General features: G+C 43.7%; 1 protein-coding gene across 1 annotated transcript in view; it reads right to left on the bottom strand.

Moving 5' to 3' along the window:
• Positions 1-22,465, bottom strand: part of ZCCHC7 (zinc finger CCHC-type containing 7) — a 292,686-nt gene extending 270,221 nt beyond the window's left edge. Inside the window, exons 1-2 of the mRNA XM_054987272.1 lie at positions 22,399-22,465; positions 7,608-8,298 (exon numbers count right to left, since the gene is read on the bottom strand). Coding sequence (XP_054843247.1) covers positions 7,608-8,277 — 670 coding nt within the window. The 5' untranslated portion in view covers positions 8,278-8,298; positions 22,399-22,465. The remainder of the gene's footprint in view (positions 1-7,607; positions 8,299-22,398) is intronic.
• Positions 22,466-27,598: the final 5,133 nt, after the last annotated feature.

Raw genomic sequence — 27,598 nt, 5'->3', positions numbered from 1 at the left:
TACTCCAGCTATCGGTGGGTCAAAAATAACACTTTGAGGATAGTGGTACAGATGTTCACTGCTGGAGAACATCGAACCTCTTGCCAAAAAAATTTAGACACTACAGTAACACTTTTGAGCCAACAAGACTCAGGAATGTAGCACCTGTGTAAATCAGAAAAGTTTTAAAAGAGTTGGAAGGGGAAATTTCCAACTTATCACTGGAAAAAATTCACCAAAACAAAAAGAGGGCTTTAAAAAAGATAAATCAGCATCACGCAAGGAATGATCAGGACAGGATGTCTATTTCTTCATTAAACCAACAACTTTATCCATACAAAGCAGTGAAAAATTAAGGTGAATGGCAACAAAGGGATAGTGCCCCTACAGAAACTGTAGATATTTGCAGAGTTTTAGATGTCTTCGAGGAAGTCAAAGTGGTGTAATGACCCAACTACTTTGCCAAAATAGAATTATACCACAATCAAATTCAGAAATGTTCACATTCAGGTAGGATTAAACCAAAATACAAGAATGTTCACATTCAGGTAGGATTAAACCAAAATACACAGAACACCAACACGGGGGGGGGGGGGCGAGGAACCAAACACAAACACTTTAATGGTTGTATCTAGCAGCATGTACAAGCAAAGAAAGGATTTCAAAAGCATAGATCTGATCTTTCCCATAGTGTTATTCCAGAAGACAATGGATGAAATAATTTATACCAAGTTCTACGATATCTACAGTCATTCAAAGAGAAACGCAGTTTTTGTAAAATCTACACAAACTGGCCATAATACACCAAGGAGTTTGGCCTATTTAAACTCACTGATTTCAATGGGCTTAAATATACCTAACTCTATATTTGCTTATGAAGATAACTGTTATCAAAAGCGTTATTTTCTGTGTGTCCAGAGCTTTGGGGATACCCAATGAGGATTTTATTTCCCCAACGACAAATCACGAACTGCTTCAAAAAATCCCCTCGCTTTCAAAAGAGATTTGCCATGCAGCATGTGGAGTGGAGGGCGGACTGCTCAAAGAACCCCTGGAATGACTACATGGTTCTTTGGATCCCAGCTATATTTTACAGCAATTATTTCCATCCCCCTACTATGGTTAAATATCCAAGAGAGACTAAAGATAGGGAGACAACCCCCTTCCCAGAAATCTGAATGCATAATGGTGGTAGCTCAAAAGCATTAAACCACGGTGACAACTGCATGCTGGAAAAACATTTTTCTGGACAAGATACAAGTAGCTTTTAATCTCTTCCTTAAGTACTAATTTCTGGTGCTCGTGCAACTTCAACAACTCCAATACAAAAAGACTTTTTTCCAGGTGATTGACACAGCAGGCCTCTGTCAGTCACAGCATTTATGTTTTAGTCCCCAATTTATAATCAAACTAAGCATGACGCATACTAAGGCAGTACCGGAAGGACAATGTATCAGTACAATCCTCCACTACTTCAGGAAAAGGTTATGCTTAAATTCTGAAGTAGACTCTCTTCAAATTTAAATTTTGAAAAGCAGGAAACATAACTTTATCCATCCTGAGCAAGCAGAGTTTAAGAAAGAGGGAGGCACTACTGTTCACTGCTTGACCCTTTATCAGCCCGTTCAACCTAGCATTAAGGGCCCCACCAAGGTTACATTCACAGCATTTGTGGATCTGACTGCTACCTCTGACTCAGTAGATCAGAACCAACTGTGGGCAAAACTAGCAGGCACTAATATCAATAAACAACTATTGTTCCTAATTCGGGAATTTCATTCCAATATATCTGCTAGAGTTAAGGTAGGCCCCACAGGCTCATTAAAAGAGGGGATTCCAATTACAAGGGTGTGTTTTGGCCCTCTTGCTCTCTACTTGCCAGGGCCTTTTCAAGGGCCAGGGCCTTTTTGGTCCTGGCCCCAACCTGGTGGAACTCTGTCTGAGGACACTCGGGCCCGCCAGGATCTTGTATCATTTAGGCGGGCCTGTAAGACAGAGATGTTCTGCCAGACATATGATGGAGGCTAATTTTAGCCCATCATTGCCGAGCCTTCCACCGGTCTCCCTCTACAAGGGGTATGGAGAGTCTGCTGGTTGCCCCAAAAGGGGGACAGTATTTTATCTGTGTTTATAACTGATTTTAAGTTGTATTTTAATCAATGTTGTGCCTCGCCCTGAGCCCACTTGCGGGGAGGGCGGGTTTAAAATAAAATAAATACTTAAATGACAGTTCGAAGCTTATCAGGCCCTGAGTGCGTCGATTCTCCTATATGCAAATGACATGGTGTTGGGTGTCCCTACCTTGCATCAGTTTAAGGTGGATGCTGTACAAACTGGGCAATTTCCCTATGGGTGAGGCCTTAAACATCAACTTTGCCAAGACCAAATTGATGGTCTTTGGGAAGAGACTTCACCAATTTAAATGGTCAAATCCCACTGAACAATGCAGAACCTTTAAGTCTCTTGGGGTGACATTTAATGAAACCCTCTCACAGAAAGCCCATATGGCCATAACAAAAGTCTCAGTTTTGAAAACCATAAAGGCCATCTTTAAATTTTACACTTTGAAAGGAAGATTTTTAGTTGAACCAGCCCTGAAACTGCTCCAGCATAAGGCCATTCCGCAGCTTCTATAAGGTGCAGTGATCTTTTTATAGAGGATTCTAGCTTTGCCGCGTGGTACTCCAGTGACTTTAGTGCAAGCTGAACTTGAGTTACTTTCTATCAGAGCCCATTTGCACTTGGCCTTATTTAGATTCTGGAGAAAGCAAAGGAGTCTGCTGTTAAGGCAAACCAATGCACAACTGCATTCAGATGTCGTTTGTTCTGTTGGTTTTAACAATATCCTCTGTTGTTATTTCCTAGTGGATGACTTTCAGGGAGTCCCTTGCCCGGTCTCAATATATGAATATTTAAAAAGGATGCTGCATTGGACAGAAGTTCCAAATTTTCTCCCTGGTTCAAGTTTTTTAAGAGGGACCACGGCAGAACTTCTTATTTGACCAAAATCTCCCTTCCTAGTCTTAGAATGGCTTTTACTTCTCTGAGGTTTCAAACCATGTCTTCAGCCATTCTAGACTGTCATTACATACAAATACTAATAGATGCCCATGTTTCTATTTGTGGAGCTTCAGTAACAAAACTTTAATGGATTAAATTTAAGTGGATAAAACAGAGCATTTTAACTGCTGCCATTTTATGATTTCTAAAAGGATTAAAGATTTCAAAGCCACACATACGATGAAAGCTGAAATAAAGGTCTGAATAGAACCTAGCTCTGCACTAAATAACTCTTGCATTTCAAACTTAACAAAAGTAGCATGACTACACTAAATAACACATTTCTTAGAAAACTCTGGCTTATGTTGGTATTAGGGTTTCCAGGGGCCTGCTGGTGGTGGATGAACTCCCAGCAGCTTACTCGTCTGTCTGCCAATTGCTGGAGATCGACAGGAGGTGGCAAATTACCTGGCAATGGGGACCTCATTCCCCTGGTGGGAGCAGGGGATCCCCCACTCTCAGTCTCCGGCCCCCCACCTCTCACCTGGCCAGTAGAGGGAAAAGGTGTGAGGATGAGCCTGGTAGCCCTGCAGCACGCTCCGGAATACTTGCTTGTCATGCCAGGAATGATGTCATTCCCAGCGAGACACAGAAGCTATGGGTCTCGTGCGGGGCCAATTTGGTAAAAATCAACCCCGAACGCTAGATTGGGAGCTGATTTTTATCAAACTGGCCCCCGTGCGGGAACCAACACTTCCACATCGCACCAGGACGTCATTCCTGGTGCAACAAGGAATTGTTCCGGAGTGCACCCCCCAAGGCCCCCTGTCCCCTGGTTTCAAGCCTGGGAGACCTAGCATCCGTCTCTGGCAATCATCTGCCAGCGGCACACATCCCATGCAAATGCTCCCAGCTGGGCGCGTCATCACTGCTTAAAAGAATCGTCCCTATGCAAAAGATGGGAGCACTCCCACCGTCGGCACAATGACATCACTTCTACAAAGAAAAAGCCTGGTAAGTACTGGCCCCCTTCTCACCAGTTGCCAGAAAGACCTGGCAACCCTACTATGTATTTGTGTGTACATCCTGATCTATCCCTGTCATGATAGTTGGCCTGTAGACCTCAAGAAAAACTGAAGCCTTCCAGTAATTTTCCAATAGGTCTAGATGCCAATCCCCCTGCAGGCTTGTATTTCCCAGGATCCTTCCCACTTGTAGGATTAGATTAAGGAAAAATGGAAGGCAAAGAAAGGCCAATCATCACCAAGGAGGCTGGGCCATGAGAAAAGTAACATAAGGACTCCTGAAGGGAGAAGGTGTTCTCCCAGGAGCTGAGTAGGAAAGAGGTCACTACAAGCAGGAGAAGTTCCCTCCCCACAGGAGGGTGGGTTGGATCCAAGAAGGTCCAGGTATTATAGGGATCGGTCAGTTAGAAGCGTTAGGAGGTTTTATCATATGCTTACTCGCTCTTTTAAGTGTTAATTTTGCCCTGCTTGTTGTAAATATCTCTTGTTAAACTGCTTCCCACAAGCATTTCTTTTCCCACCTGTTTATTATTTTATTTATTTATGTCATTTATAGTCTTTCTCACTGAGACTCAAGGAGGATTACACAGTGCAAGATTAGTACAATCAGTATCACAGACATTACCATACAGTGTCAAGGACGGTTCCATAAACAATGCCATAGGGTAAATATATACAAGTTTACAAAGTCTCAGCATTAGAAAGGATCCAATACAGAGTTGAAGAAGTGCTGAAACAGAACATAAATCAATTCCAGGACTGACATTAGACAACAAGCAGCACAGGTAGTACATAGGAGTACATATTTAAAACAACAGATAATATGTAGTGGTGAAGTCTATGGTCCCTAACTCATTAGCAAAGCATCTGAGACCTCCTCCCTACAATATAGCCCTCCTATCTGAGTAAAAAGCCTTTTTTAATAATTCGGGTTTGCATTGTTTGTGGAAAGGCCAGAGAGTGGGGGCTCCCCTGACCTCCTCAGACAGGCTGTTCCACAGGGTAGAGGCCATCACAGAGAAAGCCCATGTACAGGCTGTCGTTGACTTCACCCATGTGCAGGCTAGAACCTGCAGAAGATGATGAGTGAAGCTGTTGTGGAGGAACACAAGGAGGGAGGCGGTTCCACAGGTATGCCAGACCAAGGTTGTGAAGAGCTTTGTATGTAATAACCAATACTTTGAACTGAGCATAGTAACTGATAGGTAGTCAAGAGAGTGGCTGTAGGATGGGAGTGATGTTCATGCTCCTGCTTGTTCCTGTTAACAGTCGAGCCACAGCATTTTGCACAATTTTGCACCAATTGGAGTTTAGTATTGCCCCTGTTTAATAAAACAGTTTGCTTTACATTCTCTTTATCTGGGTTCTCACGCCTCAAGCTTGACCAGTCACCTAGCAATGTCCTCACCAGCAGATGCTGTTAAAGAGGGTGAAGAGAAAGGGGGCATGCTCTGAGCTCTGTCTAGCTGAACTCTCAGAGCAGAGTGGTGGCAACCAGTAAGGCCCTTGCCTGCTCCAAGGCTGAAGGGAGCAGGAGGAAGAGGGGTGTGTGTGTAGATAAAGGACGCCTGAGGGAACACTCATGGTAGACAAGCCCCACCCCCATGGCCTCTTACCTGCAACACTCTCACTGACAGGGTCACAATTCAGGTAATTAATGACAAGAGCTCAGGTAAAAGAAAGCAAGTGAAATAAATGAAACATCTATATATGACAATGACAACAAATTAGGATGTCTAGGAGAGCAATTCCTTTCCTCCAACTAATATTTACTTGCTGCTGCTACTCCTCCCTCACAATACCCATTTCAACATCCTACTCACAAGCAATTGTCCAATCACATTACGAGTTCTAAGCTAAAATTCTGAACTTCCATTTTGATAATTAAAATGTTATTTTATGAAGACACAATGTGAAGTAATAATTGAAAATGCTGACTGTATTTCCCTCAATTAGTGTATGGTAATTAGTGTATGCCCCTCAAATGGCCACGGGCCGCCGCAGCCATTTGAGGGGCAGGAAGGGCCAGAGGAGGCAGCTCTGGCCTTCCCCACTGCCCTGCAAGCCGCTGCGAGCCCAAAGGAGGTGGCGCAGTGTCACTGGCCCCAGCCTTCCCCGCTGCCTTGTGGGGGCGCACAGCAGCGGAGGAGGTGGAGAAGACCCTTCCTGCTCCTCAAATGGCTGCCGAAGTGGGAAACCCAAGTATTTTCAGGGTGCACACCCCTAATGTTATCTCAATTGCTAAACACATATATTAAGCTATGACCCAAAGAATCCTAACTGGTGTGTTTGATGGCCTGAAAAGTATTAAATCTAAATCTCAGAAGTCAATGTTCATACTTAAGTGGCTGACAAGGAGCACACTAACAAAATTCAACTACAAACAAGCATAACAGGACATACAAGAACAGGAAAAAACAACAAACTGCCAATTAAATGTTTCAGTATTCTCCATACACAGTGCTTAAAATATACTGTGGAATAAAGCTTGCTTGTTAGGTGCTACTGATGTGTTACAGATTGTATTTTAACTTTTGTACCTAGCTCATTCCCTTCTACATGTCCTCAGTATTTGTCTAGAGGTTTGGTTTAAGAAATACCAAATGTCACTTGTCAGATTATTAGAAGATTTAGAACCACTTCACAGAATTTTTTAAAATGGGAATACCCAACACAAGGAAACTGAAATTTATATAGATAGCAAATGCCTGGTTTTGGTTACAAGCATTTGCTCAGCACAAGTGCCATGGGCCTACAATTGCCTAAAATTCTTTGCCAAGAATATACAAAATAACAAAAGCACTCTGGTGCTGCATATGAACAGGTATACAACACAAGGTCAATGTCTGAACTGTGCCATTTGTCTTAGTGGTATTTACTGGAGTTACTATATTCCATCCCAGTTGAATTCTTCGACAATTGAGCTAGATTCAATCCTTCTCACATGAGCAGAACAATTTTTCACATGTTTGGGGGATTTCTGAGTGGCTTTGCAGGGGCTGCAACAAAAAGGAAGAAGAGGCAAAAATCCTATGGATTCATGCCAATATCTGATTTGTCCATTTCATTTCTTTCAGTTGTGCACTATACTGTGACATATTTAATTTCTTTGTTCATAGTATTATAGCTGTGAGTTAAAATTGCTATCCCAAATGTTGCTTGGGTCTCTCTCTTCCTACTGATAGTTTAGTTCTTGTTCTGAAACAATAATATAATTTCTCTAACCTTTGCAACTGCAAACTTTTTCCCCTGTACATCCACACTACTGCAGTGTGAATTACACTGCAGGTAGAATATAATTGACAGTCCTATCCTTATTTCAAAATCACTTCTATCAATTTGATGCAATTTGATCACTAGTAAGCTTGCTCAAGACCTCCTGATTGTTCTGTGATGATTCAAGAAATCATAACACCTATTTCTAACAAGAAACAATATTTCCTCGAGTCTCAGTAAGAAAAGCGGACATAAATATACTACACTCTTCACACCTTGGTTTTCAATACCTAGACTTGTCCCTTTTTTTCCTCTTTCCATTATGGCCATCAGATCTCAATAGTTTTCAACTCGATTTGGTGTTACCAACTACAAGAGTATACTAACCTTCTGTGGCTGACATTCCACAGCCCTTAAGGTTTAAGAGGATGCTTTTGTCTGTGTCATCTCTGGCACCTCCCAACAACATCCAGCTCTCCACATCATCACTTTCAGAGACTGTGCTTGCCGCATCTCCATCCTCATCACTGGAGCTGTCCTCTATTACTAGGATCTTGTGGATCATGTGAACACCATCACGGTGAAAAGAGACAGACTTCTGAATTCTTTTCTCTTTTCTTGAAATCTCTGTAGGCGGTCTCTTTGACTTCAAGGTAGTCTGAGAAGAATCTTTAGTTGGTTTCACTGAAATGGACTCAGGTGGAGACTCTGGGGTTGTTAGCTTCAGGAGTTTGCTTTTGTAAACACTATCTTCATCAGGTGTATCAGACAAGATGAAGATATCAGGACTATCTGAAATCTGAATGACCTCGCTATCTGAAATTACTACAAAGTTATCTTTCTGATCCTGTTTACTCCCTGAACTCTGAATCTGCTTCTCTAGAGGTCCAGCTTCTTCAGTTCCTTCTTGTCCGCTGACATCTGCAAGAGCCTGAGCATAATGCACTTGGCTGTAAAGATGAAATTCTATTTCACTGTCAACACTTGAGTCACTGGAGCTCTCTTCACAGTAAATTTCATCTTCAAACGCTTCTACATCATCATAGCCACCAAACATTGTGGGAAAGTATAGTTGTATCTGTTAAAAAAAGAACAACCCCATACAATCGTAAGTTGTTGAAATAGAAATTTAAATAAAACATAGTTGTTTCCATCCTTAAAACTGTAGCCTTTAAAACCATCCACTCTTTACTTTGTTTACAGAAAACTAAATACCCATGTTAAGGTCTATATATAATATTATTTATTTTATTACATATATAATGCCCAGTGCAGGCTGATCCTGCACTGGGCAGGGGGTTGGACTAGATGGTCTGTATGGCCCCTTCCAACTCTATGATTCAATGATTCTATATTCCATCCTCCCTACAGAGGATGCTCAGAGCAGGCAAACATCTCTAAGCACTCTGTGGTTGACAATTCCAGGGCTTCTCAGGTAGATCTTAACCTGAACAAAGCTGTCGCTAACCCTTGGCTAACTCAAGCGTGGGGTGAACTTCCCCTACTTTGAGGTAAAATTCTTCTCCCAAAGCATACGAGGCTGTTTACTGGGCAGGGAAGCCTTTAGTAGCATGGTTGGATTTGTAATTTCAACTTTCTTTACTTTTCTAAGAGAACATGATGTTACCCAGTGAAGTCTGGGGGGTTTGCATTTCCCTTAAAAAAGAAATTGGGACATGAGGCTTAAGGAGTTTTAAAAGGAAACTAAGAGGGTTTTGCACAGATTACTTTACTGGTCAGGCAAAAAACACTTGGTATGGTTTATTAGGTTGCTGACTTGGATGAGAAAGGTTGGTGTTATCAGACTTAAAACATTTAATGTAGGTTCTTTCTTTTGACGCTCCTTCACAAGTTAGGTGCTCCAATTTTGCCCACACACAGCATGTTCTCCTTCTTACTACAAACCTCAGGGTACTCCACTGGGTCAAAACCCTTTCAGATACTGCACAGTAGTTATACCAAAGCTATAAGCCTTTTCCTTTGGCAGCAAGGGAGACTCCTTTTTACCCACTTCCTTGGCCCACTACAAGTTCCCAGATCTCTTGTGTTTCAGCAAAAGTTAGTGCTGCCTGTCCCACTTTAGTCCAAGGACTAAAAGTGCTTCATAAACTTAATGTTTTTTTCTGTAAGGGTACACACAGAGGACTCTGGCCGTCTCTAGTCAGATGCCAGGCTCTAACACTCGACCCCTCCTGTTAGCACCAACTGCCAGCTTATCATTCTAGCACCAACTGCCATTTCAGGCTAGCCCCAGAAGGGGGAAGGGACACGCCCATCACCCTCCCCTCCTTGCGTTTCAAGGATCCACCGGCCTCCCACTGGATGCAGTACACAGCAATCCCAGAATTTTTAAGCCAAATCCATCACAAAAGTCTTTGCTAAATAATGTTTTAGTGTAGTGGTTTGGTGTAGCAGTTAACAGTGGAAGGTCTCTGATCTGGAAAGCCATGTTTGATTCCCCCTTCATCCGCTTGAAACCAGCTGGGTGACCCTGGGTCAGTCACAGCTCTCTTAGAACATTCTCATCCTCACCCACCTCACAGGGTCATTGTTGTGGGGATAATAATAACATACTTTGTAAACCGCTCTGAGCAGCATTAAGTTGTCCTGAAGGGCAGTATATAAATCAAATGTCATTATTATATTATTATAATTATCTAAATTTATTTTAAGAATTTCAATCCACTAGTTTCTATGATAAAAAATATGGCTGAATCCAAACTACTGACTAGAGCCAAATAACAGGGGAAGAAAATTTAACCCCAAACAAGACTGATAATGCAATCCTAAGCAGAGTTACTCCAGTTTAAGCCCATTCAATGGGTTTAGACTAGAGTAACTCTGCTTAGGAGTAACTAAAATGCTGAGTTGAAAGACGGGGGGGGACTGTACAGTTTTAATAAAATCTCATCCAAATGCCTGAAAAATATGTGGTGTATATAAACATCCCTGACCAGAAAAAGGTGTGAATTAATTATCTGAAACCTGGACAAATGCACTTCAGCACCCCTCCCCCCAAACACTTCATTAGTGGGCAACACCCTTCATTAGTTGCCAATTTAAATACAAGATAGACATATGTGCAATCATAGGTAATTCCCCTTTTGAACAAAGTTAAAGGGAACTGCAATTGGTTACTCAATGAATCCAAACTACAGCTGGCAGAGTGCAGCTGACACAGAATAGTTACTTTGCTTCCCCACTCATATTGCAGCCCTGATTCTACCCTCCCACCCTCTCCCCCGATCTGTTCCTAAGGTTCAAAAAAAAGTCTTCAGCAGAGAATCTCATATTTTCTGTAACCCCTCTCATTATCCTATAGCCAAGGAGGTACAGTTCTTTTTTTTCCGTATTACCAGATTGTTTTTATTCACTGATCTAAAGTGGTAAAAAGTACATTTTTAGGCAACTGCCTATTATTTTTTGTCATGTAATCAAGAAATGGTAGCCATTTTATATTAAAGTCAGTTTCTTTTGGGTAGTGTTCTGCTTGATATATTCTATCATGTATTTTATCTTGTACATAGTAATCCCATTTTTTCTCCAGCCAGTCCTCTATTGAGGGCATTTTAATTGTTTTCCAATTTGAAGCTATTAAGCTTTTGGTGACCACAAATAGATTGTTAATCAATTCTCTTCTAATTAGAGGGATCTCAATCGCGTCCCATTTGTCTAAAAATAAAATTTCTGGGTCGAGAGGGATTTTATAGCCTGTTATTTCTTTTATGTATTCTAAAACCGTTTTCCAAAAGATTTCAATCTGAGGGCACTCCCACCAACAATGCGCAAATGTTCCTTCATTGCCGAAGGAGGTACAGTTCTGATGTGAAATAGACACAGTATCCACTAGCTCCATGTGTTTTCTAAACAGATACTGCCAGCGTAACAGAGAATCCAATCACACAGAAATGATGTTACATTGCAATAGCTGTGTACCAATCAACTTTTTACCATAAACAGGGGTGATGTTTTCACTCCAAGCATTACATTTTAAAAGTTCTACACAAATGCCACTGCAAAAAAAAAAAAAGTCACAACCATTACTATATTTCCATGAAAACCACACACACCTATGTGCATAAAATCTTCCCTCAGGGTAAAAGTTAATGTTCTGGGGGCAGCACCTCATGATGTGGCACCTCTAAAAGGACCCGGGAGGACTTTGGGAAGGCATTAGAGGGTGGATGCTAGAAAGAGGAGCCAAAAAGCTGCTGTGTACAAGCGAAGCACTCATTACGCAATGGCCTCATATTGCCATGACTCAGAGAGAGTGGTGAGGATCAAACTGGATGGAAAAGATAAACTCTCCTGTAGGCTGAAGAATCTAAGTACATCTAAACTACATTTTCTGAAACAGGCAGCAGATTCTCCAATTGTGTCTTTATGTGTGTGTGTTTATTGAGTTATTCTTACACTGTTTTAAGTGTTTTATTTATTTTTTTTAATGTTTGCCGCCTTGGAGACCCTATTCGGGTAGAAAGACAGCAAACGTTTTAAATAAATAACCTATTGCTGCCTAAATTTGCTGCCCCATTCCCAGATAACCTGCTTTAAACTATGTTCTACTTAAAGAAGGAAACAACGCAATTAAACAGATTTGCCTTGTAATTACCGGCAACCAGATATTTGCCCCCAAATAACTAAGTGACTCACGGCCAAACCAGATATAATGGCATCTACAACTCCAATCTGTGGGCAACAATGCCATCTTAGATCTGAATTTGGCAATTTAAAAATGTTGCAAGGGTGCAGCAGAATCAGGCAATCTTGTTGTCGTCCCCTGCCCCGCATGCCTTTTCACGTGCTGAAACCACCCCAGCTCAGACTGGGCAAAGATTGGGCCCTCACAGCCTTTTTAAATGGCAGAATTCAGCTCTAAAATGGCATTGGCATCCACGTTGAACCCACGGATGCTGTAACATCTAGTTTGGCCCTCAGAAAGCCCTCAAGTGCAGCAAATTCCCTCTATGTCTAGACAATCAACAAAAATCTCTATCGGACATGATGAACTGAATGATACTAAACTCTCAATCTTTTGCACTATATGTTTTATTTTGGGGAGTTAATCCAAACCCAGTACACTGCAGTGGGTCTTGGCATATTATTTATGCTCTGTGTGAAGCTTGTCTTTGCAAGAAAATATTATTCCCTTCTATTTACCCTGTCCTTTACTTGTGGCTGAATGATAAAAGAGTGAAGCGAATTCTCATTGGCTGGTTGCATTTGCTGCAGCTCTAAGATTTGAAGGTCCAGGAGAAAAATCAGGACACTGAAGGTGGGTTTAAAAAAAAAATTCACAGGAAAACTGAACAAAAAACTGGTGAGTTATTTTGTTTTAGAATTATGAATTAAATGTTGTTTAAGCAAGGTTTGGTGAAAGATAATCAACACCACTATTCACAGCAGAAATCAACTGCAGGTTAAACAGTCAAGCTAGTCAAAAGCTCTCTGAACAAGAACTGCCCAGGCCTAGCTTGAGGCCTAAACATCAGGAGGGAAGCCTCAAGGCAGACCACAGGATGGTGCTGACACAGTTTTCATGCCGCTCTGTCCTCCATAGCCACCCACCACATATCAGATGCTGAAAGCACATGGAACACGAATGAGGACCTCAGCTGTGTCTAAGTTCACATGGAAGCAGACAGCTCTTCACATAACCTGAGCCTAGACCCTTTAGAGCTTTAAAGGCTATAAACAGCACTTCAGATTGTGCCCAGAAGCAAACTATAAAATTAACATGAAACACTCCCTGCAGCCCACCATAGTCGATTCTCAGGCAGTCACATTTCTAAAGAGCTATATAGTTCTAGACCTACTTTAAGACAGCTAAACATAGAGCACCCTATAGTAGTCTGGTGTGGCTGTCACTATGGCAGGAATTACCATGGCTATGCTGGCTCCTGTCGAGGAAAAGTCACAGCTAGCAAACCATCCTAAGCTAGTAAAATGCTTTTGTAGCCACCAACTGTACATCCAGATGCAGCACCAGTTTCAAAAACGCACTCAAAATACAATCCTGAATCTTCTGGACCGGATGTACTCCCAAGTTAACAACACTGTCATGTCTGTGCTCCAACTATGCCATTATTTTCATGCTGAACCAGTGATGCTGATCTGAACCAATGTTTCATGTTGTAACTTGATGCCATATTATCAATGCCATAACTGTTTTGCATTCACAGGCTTATAGAAGTTACAGGTGTCTTATCTAGCAGACTGCAGAAACTCTCAGTGCTCACTACCATGCACGGTTATGTTACAACTTTGATCTCCTGCTTTCTCAGTGTCTAGACTTGAAAGTACAAATATGTGAGATGTTCTCAGGACGTGTTTGTGCCAAAAGTCCTGTTTTACTTTTGGGAGGAAGGAGGAGTAAATGTGTGAGGAAGGGTTTTCTCACATGTTGCCATTCCTGTCAAATTGATCCTTACTGCTTAGTAGCTTACCTTGCTTCTGAGTAACCCTATGGACGTATCTGTGGAAATGATTTGATTTCTGAATAAAACCATTTTACCAAGAGCCTGGATTCTTGCTGCAATGGTACAGGAATCCATCTGCCATAGCCTGTCATCCATAGCCTGACAAACACTTTCATCTTGTCTGGATTAAACTTCAGGTTACTTTCTCTCATCCAGACATGTGTAGTATGAGCTTATGCCTACAGTTCAAAATACACACATCAGATTTTGTTCCTTTGTTTCTGAATGATATAGCTCTACCGACAAAATTACAATACTAAAAACAACCAACTGGCACACAACTTTTTAACATTTGTGAAGTACCTAGAGCTTTGAGGTGCTCAGTGTGTAATAAATATTGACAGACATTTTTCACAGTTCAATTATGACCCTATAATAGAAAGCTTTTTTCACATTTTATAACACACAAAACCCCTAAACTGAAATGGCGCCAGCAAGCAGCAGCTAAACTTCCATATCTTAGGTAAAGCTAACAGGCCCTGGCACTATAACGGCAGGCAGCTTGCACTCAAAAGAGCACAATATATTCTGGGAGGGACTTAATTTTCCACACTCCGGGCTCATTCATATGAGTCTTAGCTTGAGAGGGTATTCCTTAGAAGAAATGCCTTGAGTTAATAACCATCCCTATGGCATCAGACAAAGCCAAAGATGAAGGCTCTTGAGTCAAGCCATACTACCAAGCTACAAAGATGTGGATGAACAATGTCAGTGAACCAACCAATGTTAGATGGAAACACAGATTGCCTGTGACAGAATTGCTGATTTTCACAGTATATAACTAAATTTAAACACTATATAATAACATCTGAGGACTAACATTAAAATGGTGAACATTTCAGCTCTCAAGTGTTAAGTTTTTGGTACTCATGCCTGCAAAAAGGTTTGAAAATTGGAAAGGACTGTGAGAGCCAGCTGAAAAATTTAGGATACAGTTTTCAGCCTTCAAGGTTTTGCATTTTAATGACTATATTTTCTAACTATTTCTTCCACAAAACCTAATTATAAACTTAAGCTTCCTTTAATTTTATCAGAGCGATGACAAAGGTGTTATAGTATATAAATATGGAATAACCCTAGTTATCATTACAACAAAAAGCTAACCTAGCCTATAACCTAAGTTCTTCCCTGTTTCTCATAATTTCATTATGGCATTAAATAGCTTCATTGAATGCAGCACTGGAGCCAGTAAAGAAAGCACCTGGTTAAGAAATGAATTCATCTTACACCACTGAATGGTGTAAGCAAGCAATGACAAGAAGTTCACAGACATGCATTTTTAGGTCATACAACAGAAGAGTCTATGAAGCGGTGGTGATAGCAGCAAAAAAGTTACTTTTCTACTACCACTGCATCAGCTTGTTCATGACTATCCCAATTGTTTAAGGTAGCTCAGCATCTGCCGACCCTTTATTGTCTCTGAAACAACCAGTTGTGATACTTTCGCAAAGTATTTTGCTGATAAAAATATTATGAATACCCGTTGATCTGCATGCCAGTTGTAACAAAAGTCAAAGGAAATACCTAAATCTACTGCCTGGTCTGCTTACATACCTTTATGACCCAGTTTTTGTAACGGATGCTGAAGATCTGTGAAGACTGCTACTTGTGCCCTGGGTCTCTGCCCACCTTGGATGCTAAAATCATGTACAGACCACAACAAGCCTTTAGTTTCTATCATCAACCAATCAATAACTCAGGGCACCTTCACTCAGCCACTCAAAGAGTTGGTCATCCATCTACTACTTAACCATCAGAAAACAGAAAAGTGATACAACCTATTATGACCCAGTCTTATCTCCCTTTCTAGGATGTGGTTGAGAAGATGACTTATTCAACATGAGCTGGAGTACCAGACCAACTCCAGCTCATGTTGGATAACTCATCTTCTTCTGGACCCTTTTCAGTCTGGCTTTAGGCTAGGCTATAGGGCAGAGACGGCCCTGGGGGCTTTAGTTGATGGCCTCCATCTGAATGTAGACAAAGGCCATGACTCTGTTGCTGCTGGATTTATCTGCAGCCATTGATATAGTGGATGATGCTATTTTGTTGAAGCCACTGGAGGCAGAAGTAGGTATCAAGGAATATGTTTTGGATTGGTTCAAATCATTCCTCACAAACTGGACTCAAAAGGCTGCCATTAAAGACCCGTTATCATCAGTGTGGGATCTATTTTGTTGTGTTCCACAGGGTACAATTTTATCCTCTCATGCTTTTCAATCTCTGCATAAAGCCCTTAGGACAAATCATTTGTAATTTGGGGGTTGCCTGTAATTAATATGCTGGTGATAGTTTTATATTTCCTTATCCAAATATCCTGGTGATGTGTTAAGAGATCTTGAATTGCTGCCTGACTGCTCTGGTTAAATGATTATGAGTGAACAAATTAAAGCTAAACTCTGCAAAGACAGAGGTAACCATGGGTGGGAAGGTGGAGCTCCTGAAAGACACTGCGCTCCCCATTCTCAATGGGATTCAGCAGACCCCTGTTGACTCATTTAAGAGCCTAGGGGTTATATGCTGAATCCAGCATTACTGCTGGAGAAGCAAGTTAATGCAGCCTACAACGTTGCTGGCAGGCCTCCAGCATAAACCCCTGCACTGACGTGGGAGTGGGCAGGATGGGTATTAGGTGGCTTTCTAAGCCACTTCAGGCTGGCTATTGTCAAACTCTTGGAGATAAATGAAGACAAATCCAAAATCATGGTGTTCTCAAAGTCAACAAAATGATTAAACAAATAGAAAATTGATGCATATGAACTACAGAATCACAGAGTTGGAAGGGGCCATACAGACCTTCTAGTCCATCCCTCTGCCCAATGCAGGATGAGCCTAAAGCATCCCTGACAAATATTCATCCAGCCTCTTCTTGAAAACTGCCAGTAAAGGAGAGCTCATCACTTCCCTAGGCAGCTGATTCCACCTTTGAAATACTCTGACAGTGAAAAAGTTGTTCCTAATATCCAGCCGGTACCTTTCTGCATGTAATTTAAGCCCATTGCTTCAGGGCCTATCCTCTGCTGCCAATTGGAACAGCTCCTTGCCCTCCTCCAAATGACAGCCTTTCAAATGTTTAAAGAGAGCAATCACATCCCCCCTCAATCTCCTCTTCTCCAAACTAAACATTCCCAAGGCCCTCAGCCTTTCCTTGTAGAGCTTAGTCTCCAGACCCCTGATCATCCTCATAGATGCAGAGGAGTTAGCCGTGTTAGTCTGTAGTAGCAAAATCAAAGAGAGTCCAGTAGCATCTTTAAGACTAACCAACTTTATTGTAGCATAAGTTGATCATCCTCGTCACTCTCCTCTGCACCCTCTCGATTTTGTCCACATTGTATTGTCGAAGGCTTTCACGGCCGGAGAACGATGGCTGTTGTGGGTTTTCCGGGCTGTATTGCCGTGGTCTTGGCATTGTAGTTCCTGACGTTTCGCCAGCAGCTGTGGCTGGCATCTTCAGAGGTGTAGCACCAAAAGAGAGATCTCTCAGTGTCACAGTGTGGAAAAGATGTAGGTCATTTGTATCTACTCAGGAGGGGTGGGGTTGAGCTGAGTCATCCTGTAAGAGTTTCCCAGGGTGTGGAATGCTAATGGCGGGAGGCTTCACTGTATCCTGAGGAGGTTCTTTTGCATATGGATTGGTACTTGATGTGCTAATCTTCTCTGCAGGGCTATTGTCGGGGATAGAATGTTTTGTTAGCCTGGTGTTTTTCAGAACTGGAAACCATGCTCTGTTCATTCTTAAGGTTTCTCCTTTCCTGTTGAAGTTTTGCTTATGCTTGTGAATTTCAATGGCTTCCCTGTGCAGTCTGACAAAGTAGTTGGAAGTGTTGTCCAGTATTTTGGTGTCCTGGAATAAGATACTGTGCCCTGTTTGAGTTAGGCTATGTTCAGCCACTGCTGATTTTTCAGGTTGTCCAAGTCTGCAGTGTCTTTCATGTTCTTTTATTCTTGTCTGGATGCTACGCTTTGTGGTCCCAATGTAAACTTGTCCACAGCTGCAGGGTATACGGTATACTCCTGCAGAGGTGAGGGGGTCTCTACTGTCTTTTGCTGATCGTAGCATCTGTTGTATTTTTCGGGTGGGTCTGAATACTGCTTGAAGGTTATGCTTTTTCATAAGCTTTCCCATCTGATCAGTAATTCCTTTGATATATGGCAAAAACACTTTTCCTGTAGGAGACTGTTTTTCCTTGGTTGTTTGATTCATCCTGGGTTTGATTGCTCTTCGGATTTCATTTCTGGAGTAGCCATTTGCCTGAAGTGCGTGGTTTAGATGATTAATTTCCTCATTGAGAAAGTGCGGCTCACATATCCGTCTTGCACGATCCACTAATGTTTTCATTATGCCTCTTTTCTGTCGGGGGTGGTGATTGGAGTTTTTGTGTAAGTACCGATCAGTGTGAGTTGGTTTCCTGTAGACCTTGTGACCTAACTGAAAGTTTGCTTTGCGGATGACCAAGGTATCCAGGAATGGGAGTTTTCCCTCGATTTCTTTCTCCATTGTGAATTGTATGTTCAGGTGGATGTTGTTGAGATGATTCAAAAACCCCATCAATTCTTCCTCCCCATGGCTCCAAATGATAAATGTATCATCCACAAAACTCTTACAGGATGACTCAGCTCAACCCCACCCCTCCTGAGTAGATACAAATGACCTACATCTTTTCCACACTGTGACACTGAGAGATCTCTGTCTTTTGGTGCTACACCTCTGAAGATGCCAGCCACAGCTGCTGGCGAAACGTCAGGAACTACAATGCCAAGACCATGGCAATACAGCCCGGAAAACCCACAACAGCCATCTTTGTCCACATTCTTTTTGAAGTGGGCCTCCAGAACTGCACACAGTACTCCGGATGCGGCCTGACTGGTCAACTAATTCAGATATCTAGGAATCGTCTTCCAGTTGAATTTATCCTGGTTCAAGCATATTCAACATCGTACACAGAAAATAGGCTTAGCTCTACTGACTTTAAGGAAATTCTTCTTTATCCAAGAAGCTCAATATGTACTAGCACTTTTGAAGGCATACAAGGCTCTTGTAACACCACGCATACTATATGGTTCCCTGATCTGGTTCCTGGGCCCAACAGAACAACTTGACAAGCTCCAGCTAACATCTTCCAGAAAATACTTGCTCTACCACCATGTATAGCCTCCACAGTCACATGACTTGAATTGGACCTTCCAAAAATCTCAACACAGATCTGGAAAGCCATAGTCAGTTTCAACTACAGACTGCAAAACTCTGAAGACCTTCCAGTCTTCACTAAATCAGCAGCTCAAGAGTACTGCTGGTTAAGGCAGATCAAAACTGTGGACACGGAAATGAACAAATTAGGTTCATGGGCCCCAAGAGCTTTAACTGGGAAAAGACAAGAACTACTTATAGAGAAGCTGCTTAAGCAGGACTGGGGCTCCCTTCTAAAGGACGTGGCACGAAAATGCTCCCTGCTTTATGTGGGAAGTTCAATCAACCTCATTACCTCAGTATGTTGGTAAGGGTCTATGAGCTGTTAAGCTGAATAAACTGAAACTCCACGCTGGGTAAGGCTCCCAAACAACAGCAGAAAGTTAAGCCATGAAACAAGACAGCTTAGCCCATAGGTGCCCATGCAAAGGGAAAAGTCAATTCCACCCCACATACCTGCATGGCTCTGACCAAATGGCCCAGCGGACCTCAGGATGCCATCTACAGCTGCAATCAATCTTTTCATGCCCCAGCAGCAGCCAATCCCCATCCCCAGCAGACTGCAGGGTACCGGGTGCAACTTGCGGGGTTGCTCTAGATGGTGTGGGACTGCTCAGGAGAGGGGCATCTCTGAGGGGGTCTCACATTTTCATAAAGCACTGCTGGCTTCCAATAAGCCACCCAGATTGTTAGTACATGGCTGAGATCCAGGATGGATGCTAATGTGCTACAGCCAAGAGTGCAGCAGAAGGAGAATTGTGGAGCCACATCCTGACCAAAATGATGGATCTCTGGGGCACTCCATCATCTTGCTCTCCCATGTTGTTAACTGGGGGGGTTCAGAGGCGGGGCTTTAGCCTGCTTCTCCTTTCTGCACGTGTGACATTTGAACCAGGACCTCCAGCCATGCTATTCCATTGCCTTCCCACCAGGACAAACCTATCCCTCACCCTATCGGTGTAATATTCCCAGGCCTACCCCATGTGGGCAGTGGTGACATCAGAGCTGCAGCAGGGTGTCTATTGCCTGCTGGCATATTCTTGAAAACCTCCTCTCCTGGTCCTGGAGTTAGGGGGCTGGTTCGGAGTGTCAGGGGCTGTGGGTTAAAGCCTGGTCTAGGTCTTTTTGTACTTTTTGCCTTTCTGCCTATACTTTTTCCAGGGGGAGTGTGCAGTTCCAAGTGGGGGCATTTGTGAGTGGGTGGCACTTTTGCTGCTAGTCTGGCCCTCACTAGTGATGGAGGGCATCCTGTCTGCTGCTGCCGCGAGTGTTCCTTTCCAGGGCTCGGGAGGAGTGTCTCAAGCCAAGTGCTTCTGTTGGGGTGCTGCAGTCGCTGAGTCTTTCCACCCTGTCCACTGGCTCTCCGAGGGGGGGGGGGAAGAGTGGCACTGACAGGCAGCGGCTGCATTGGCAGCCAGAAATCAGCTGTGCCTGTGTGTGCCACTCACAGAACAGTCATCAGCTGCTGTTGTGTGATTGGTGGATGCTGGTGATGTTTCTATGGAGACAGGAGAACTCGCTTTGCTGCTGTGCCCGGTCAGATTCATACACTGATGTATCTCCCTGCAGAATGTCCTTAGGGAACAGACTAGTGCTGCAGAAGTTACAGAGGCATCTAGGACGCCTCTGCCACAGCGCCCCTTAGGATTGTGCTTCCGGCCTGTGAAGATCATATGTCACAGACAGAGCTGGAACGGATATGCTGGATATGACCACGAAAGTCATAGAAGATGCCTTTGCACACAGAAACAGGGCTAGCCGACCCCATGACTAGACACAAAGGGAGTCTAGAGGCCTAGAAAAGAACCACCTTGGAGAGGGGCGTGGAACAGTCGAGGAACACAGTTGTATGGCCTTGTGTAGATTAGAAAAACCATCTGACTTGTATCATTAAATACAAAGTACTACGGCCCAGGTGCAGAAAGAGTCTGAGAATGGCAGGAACGTCTAACTTCACAGAAGTTAGAGACAGCAGAACTCAAAGACTGATATATTGCTTGACGCCCAAAAGATATTCATGTATATGAGAAACTTGTGAATTATTTTTATACATTTTAAGATGTTTCAAATATGGAAAACCTTGTCTGGTGTTTGAAGTTATAAGATAGTAAAAGAATATGAGCCTTTGAAGCACGGCAGATTCTGAAGCCCTATAAATATGACAAGCTAAATTGATAGGGATTTTCTTCCGAGAAGGAAGAATCTGACGAAGAGAGCTGTGGCTCTCGAAAGCTTATGCTACAATAAAGTTGGTTAGTCTTAAAGGTGCTACTGGACTCGCCTGTGCCAAAAATGGGCATGATGTCCTCAAACAAGCCATTCTCTCTCTCTCTCAGGCCTCTCTTCCTCAAATCTTAAATTTGAGGCCAACACTGGTGTACCTTTGTGGAGGTCCGATACTATGTTTAAAACACTCAAAATAAACTACCTTATGCCTGCATGTTTGATTATCCACGCATGTGCCTGTGTGGATAAATGTCCAACACTGGCACTCTTTCCACACCTGATGAAGTCGCACACTACACCTCCAGAAAGCTTAACACCCAATAAATGCTCAGGAACAGAAGCCACAGGACTAACATTTGTTGAAAGCCTGAAAAATCTATGTATTGTACAGAATAGACAGAAAAATGGACCCTGAGCCCTAGTGTAGACAACAAAACCAATGTGCTGGATCCTACTGAAGTGTAAGACTACTTGCTGAAGACGATATTTACAATCTTCTTTTCTCCTAGTACTTCTTGAGAGCCCCCCCCCCGCCAAAAGCTGATGCTATGGGTACTGGGGGGCTTGCAGGCAAAATGCAATGGGGCATGGATGAACTGCAGTGAGAGGGGAATCAAGCTGGAAACATTTGCGTCTGCAGGAGCCTTTTTCTTGCTGTGTGTAGAATCTAACCCCAAATTAAAAAACTGAAGGAAGAGTAATTCTTTTGTTTCTGTTTCTGCCTTCCGCTTTGGACCGGCGCGGCCCCTGCAACCACAAACGTGTTCGTCTGGACGGAGCCGCGCGGTCTCCAACACGTTTCCAGAGCCAAGTTTGCCTCTTTGCCCTTCTTCCCCCAGGCTGCCTGCCCGCCCTCAGAGCACGCGATCGAGGGGGGGGGGGGCAGAGGATTTGTAAAGGCCGACGGAGAAGCACTCTGGATAGGAAGCAGTAGGGGGGGGGGGAGTGACCAAAGGGCGCCTCTGAGCATGAGCGAAGTGCTCTCTCCTCAAGAGAACCATCGTTCCCTTTATAATTTTAAGAAAACAAAACCCAAAACCCGTATCTTACAAGAAGTAAAATAAAAAAAGCGGCACCAACTTCTCACCGCCCGCCCCCGGTCCTCCGGCTCCTCAGCGCCCGAGAGGCTCGGCTGCTGACTGGCCGAGGGGCGAGCGGGAGAGGCCGGGGCGAGGGGCCGCCGCGCCAACGGCCCGCCTGAGGGGAGGTGGGGGAGGGGAGCGGAGGCGACCTCTCTCCCGCGCTCGCTCACTCTCTCTCGCGCGCGCGCACCCGCGTTACTCACTAGCGCTGCCTGCTGCGACCAGGAAACCCCCTCGCGACCGGAATAGGCACCTCCCCCTTCGCTCTCCTTCCGCCTCTCTGATGGGGCCGCGCTTCCGCCTGCTGAGGGGAGGCCTAACGGAGGAGGAGCCGCCACTGCCACTGCGCGTGCGCGCGCACTCCAGGTGGGAATGGCGCGTGCGCGCTAGCGAGCGAAAGAGCGGCCTCACGCGTTCTATGGAGGGGGGGGCAGAGATGAAAAGGCTCAAAGGCGCGCTCTGATTGGCCTCCTCGGTTACCCCAACCGGCCGGAGGAAAGTTGGGTTCTTCTTCGTTTTGATTGGGAAAGCGCCCCCGTGACGTCACCCGCGAGGCGAGGGCGGTGCTGGGCGCACGTGGGGGGTATGCGCGCCGCTTCCGCCTTCCTCGCGCTCTTCTTGCCTGGAGCCCCCGCGCGACTGCGGTGCGTTCCTGTAGTGCTTTGAGCCGACCGGCCGTTGCTGCTCCGGTTTTACTTTTCCAGCGAGGAGAGGTCCTGTTGCTTCGAGTTTGGAGTGGAAATTAGAGTCTCCGTATATGCTGGCCTTGTCCTTTATTTATTTCTGTTATTTATTGTCCGCCTTTCTCACTGAGACTGTGAAATTAGCTCAGCCAGTATAAAGGGCATTTCTGTAAACAACGACATAGAGTAAGTAAATGCAAGTTTACAAAGACATAACACTTTCTCTCCCAGTTGAAAGTCTCCCTTCACTTGAGCGTCTGAGACACTTAGAGAATCTCCTGAGTGCTGGCCACAGAGCAGCACTGAACAGTGAACTGGAAGTGTGGTAGCCTACCTCAGTTCACTCCCTCCCCACCACATAATAACAACAGTATTTGATGTCTATGCTGCCCGTCAGGACAACTTAATGCTCACTCAGAGCGATTTACAATATCATTATTCTCATCGTGACAATCCCCCTGTAAGGTGGGTGGGGCTGAGAGCACTGTGACTGGCCCAAGGTCACCCAGCTGGCTTCAAGGAGGGGGGAATCAAACCCGGCTCTCCAGATTAGAGTCCTGCTGCTTTTAACCTCTACACCAGACTGGCTCTCCCCAGTTAGTTCCCCTGTTAGATTGGATTGCAATGGGGGAGAGTTGGGAAACTCACTGCCCTCTTAAATTGTCCATCCCCGCCCCTGGAGACTGCACAATCACAGGTCCGCAGTTTATACAGGAACAGATCTCTGTGATTGTGTCACCCTCCTCCCCCCCATAGTTTGGTTTGCATTCTGGATATGCTCAGAGGGATGCCTCTAGAGGCCAGGTGTAAGACTTAAATGGCCATTTTGTGTAGCAGATAGTATCAATATCTATCACTGAAACTGGGTCCACATGGTTCATAAGTGGATCAGGGAGAAGCAGTGGTCAGAGTTGTAGGGGGAGAAATGAACAAAGTAGACGCTTGAAGGGAGAGATGTTGACTGAGGGAATATTATTCCATCTTCCAGAAGATCCCTGCCACTAGTACTCTTTGGCAATCCTTGAAACACAAAGGCGGAAAAATATGATCAAGGTAACGTAAGACTGAAAGGTATCCTCTTCCCCCTTCACATTTACATTACTTCTTTCTGGTCTGACCTGTATTGCTTTGGTAGTTCTTTGCTGTTGAAGAATACCCCCTAAGGAACACCGAGTGATGGCTCATTCGAAGAATATATGAACAGTTGATGTTATGTAATGCTTTGACATTTGGCATTCCCATGGCATCATCTCACCACCAATGTGGAATAAACTGTCAGAGCATGAAATTATTATTTTCAATATTCTAAGTGTACAAATGTCATTCTGCAAACCATTCACTGAGGTTAAGATGATAGTCTTTGTTTCTCTCCATTCAAATGTGCAAAAAGTGTTTGCGTGTTAGGGGTAAAGAAAACAGCTCTTTCAAAATACAAATCCCCTGGGCCAGATGGTGTGCACCCAAGAGTACTCAAAGGATTTTCTAGACAATTTACAGAGCCTCTGTCCATCATCTTCAAGGCCTCCTGGAGGACTGGGGATGTGCCACAAGATTGGAGAAGAGCGAATATTATCCCAATCTTTAAGAAAGGGAAGAAGGATGAGCCGGGAAACTACAGGCTGGTCAGTCTGACTTCTGTTGCTGGGAAGATATTAGAGCAGATTTTAAAGGGATCGATCTGTAAGCATCTGAAGGACTGTTTAGTGATCCGGGGAAGTCAACATGGTTTTGTCCCCAACAGATCTTGTCAGACCAATCTGGTTTCCATCTTTGATCAAGTGAGGAGCTTACTTGATTGTGGGAACTCTGTTGACATGATTTATCTGGATTTCAGTAAAGCTTTTGATAAGGTTCATCCTTATCATCCTAATGGGTAAACTGGAAAACTGCAGACTGGACGATAGGACAGTTCGGTGGATAGGGAACTGGTTAGAGGACTGCACCCAAAAAGTGGTGGTCAGTGGCGTTTCATCAGATTGGAGGGAGGTGTCCAGAGGGGTGCCACAGGGCTTGGTTTTGGCCCAGTACTTTTCAGTATTTTTATCAATGATCTGGGTGAAGGGATAAACGGGCTACTCATTAAATTTGCTGATGATACCAAATTGGGAGGAGTGACAAACACCCCAGAAGATAGAGTTAAAATTCAACAAGACCTGAATACTCTGGAGAAGTGGGCGATTGTGAACAGGATGCAATTCAACATAGATAAGTGCACAGTATTACATCTGGGCCACAAAAAAGTGAAGCACATATACAGGATGGGGGATACACTTCTGGGTAGTAGTGTATGCGAAAGAGATCTTGGAGTAAGAGTAAAGTATTTACAGTTCGTTCCTGGGCAGATACAGTCCCCAACTAAATTCATCTACTTAACTCCGATGGACTTGATTAACAAACTGTCCCTTTGTGCAGCAGTAGAACAAATTTTGCATTTGCCTTCACATGCCCCAGCAGCTACCAATCAAGGTAATCAAACATTTTGTTGGTCCCAGGAACTAGCCGTTGGAATCTTTGTTCCAACAGCTAGGTGGGCCATCCCACCTCAGGGCATGTTTTACCTATAAAGGTAGTGCCCTGGCCCTATTCAAATTGTGCATGCTTCCTGGCTGCTCCCTTAGGGTCGCTTCCCTAAGCCTCTGTCTCTTGGTGCACGCTTATAGGATCCAAAGCGCTGTTCGCTTGAGGTTTGCCCTAAGCCTCTTGCTCCCTTGGCCAAGAACACTGGTGTTTGAAGCTCTCCCTCCGTGGACTTCCCTGTTCTTTGGATAGGTGATTATTGCCTTGCAACCCCGGCCCCCCCCAATCTATTCCACCTTCACCACTTCTTTTCCTAGGCCTCTTGTGTGTTTGTGTGTGTATGCATTTACCCCTTGAATAAAAATTACCCTTTAATTAAGAACACCGGTTTTATGTGTGTATATCCTTGGGAAGGGACTCTGTAAATTATTGATGAAGAGATCCCATGATTACCGGCCTCTAACATAGTTGTCTTCCTTGCTTGCTAATTCCCCTCCACAAATTCTATTTACTAACAAGGAGACCAATTCAGGTAACAGAGGACTGGAAGTGCTCAGTCTACATTACAATCCCCAAAAAGGGGGGATGCCAAAGAGTGCAGCAACTATCGAACTATTGCGTTAATTTCCCATGCAAGCAAAGTGATGCTCAAAATTCTAAAGCAAAGGCTTACCATATATGGAAAGAGAAATGCCAGATGTTCAAGCTGAATTCAGGAAAGGAAGAGGCACTAGAGATCACACGGCAAATTTACGATGGCTAATGGAACATACCAGGGGATTTCAGAAGAAAATCAGCCTGTGCTTTATAGGTTACAGCAAAGCTTTTTTCTGTGTGGATTATGAAAAGCTATAGACAGTGTTAATAGAAATGGGGGTGCCACAGCATCTGTTTTGATGCACAACCTGTACTCTGGACAAGAGGCTACTGTCAGGACAATATGGGGAAACAGAATGTTTTCCAATTGGCAAAGGTGTCAAACAAGGATGCATATTATCTCCCTACCTGTTCTACCTCTGCAAAGTATATCGTAAGGAAAGATAGATTAGATCTAGAAGAAGGTGGAGTGAAAATTGGTGGAAGGAACATTAACAGTTTGAGATAAGCAGATAACACCATGTTACTGGAAGAAAATAGTGAAGACTTGAAATGACTACTGATGAAGATTAAAGGAGATAGCACGAAAGCACAATTACAACTGAACATCAAGAAGACAAAAGTAATGACTACTGAGGAATTACACAATTTTGAAGTTGACAATGAGGAAATTTAAGTTGTTCAAGATTTTCTATTCCTTGGCTCAATCCTCAACCAACAGGAAGACTGCAATAAAGAAATCAGAAGAAGATTGAGACTTGGAAGAGCAGCTGTGAGGGAGCTAGAGAAGATCCTTAAAGATAAAGATGTCTCTCTGGGAACCAAGATCAAGATAATCCAAACTGTGGTATTCCCCATTACGATGCATGGATGTGAAAGTTGGAGAGTGAAGAAAGCTGACAGGATGAAAACTGATTCATTTGAAATGTGGTGCTGGAGGAAAGTTTTGCAGATATCATGGACAGCAAAAAAACCCCAAATAAGCGGGTACTAGATCAAATCAAGCCTGAATTCTACCTAGAAACTAAAATGACAAAGCTGAGGCTGTCGTACTTTGGTCACATCATGAGAATACAAGATTCTCTGGAAAAGTCAATAATGCTAGGAAAAGTGGAAGGCGATAGGAAAAGAGGAAGATCTAAAATGAGGTGGCTTGGCTTGACTTCCGGTTTGGGATTAATGGCGATCTGAGGAGCCTAGAGATCTGGGCTATTCGAGGCACTGTTTTTCTGGAAAGCAAGGTGCTGAACGCCTGCTACCAACCCAACTTCAGGGAGAAGTTGGGCTTGAAAGCTACGCATCCCCGAGAGAGTGTTATCTCGGTGAGCGGGGGGCGGGGTTCTGAATCAAGGATTCTCCCCACCAGCTTGAGGTCCCCTCAGAGAAGGGCGAGCTACTATCTCTGCAGTACCTCAGGAGTCATTTAATTGGCTTAAGATCGTCAGAAACCAAGCTTCAGTAACAGCTTTAACCAACTATAAGTGAAGGATACAGCACAGACAACCCGCAGAATCATCACAAGGTAAGGATCATTATTGTACTTTGTAAATTAAAGCGGCAGTGAAAAGACCAAGATAAAAATTTCAAAAGGACAGAATTTAACAGA

The sequence above is a fragment of the Eublepharis macularius genome, chromosome 8, assembly GCF_028583425.1.
Source record: "Eublepharis macularius isolate TG4126 chromosome 8, MPM_Emac_v1.0, whole genome shotgun sequence".
NCBI lineage: Eukaryota > Metazoa > Chordata > Lepidosauria > Squamata > Eublepharidae > Eublepharis > Eublepharis macularius.
The sequence above is the reverse complement of the archived record's forward strand: the minus strand, read 5'-3'. Positions and strand labels throughout refer to the sequence as shown.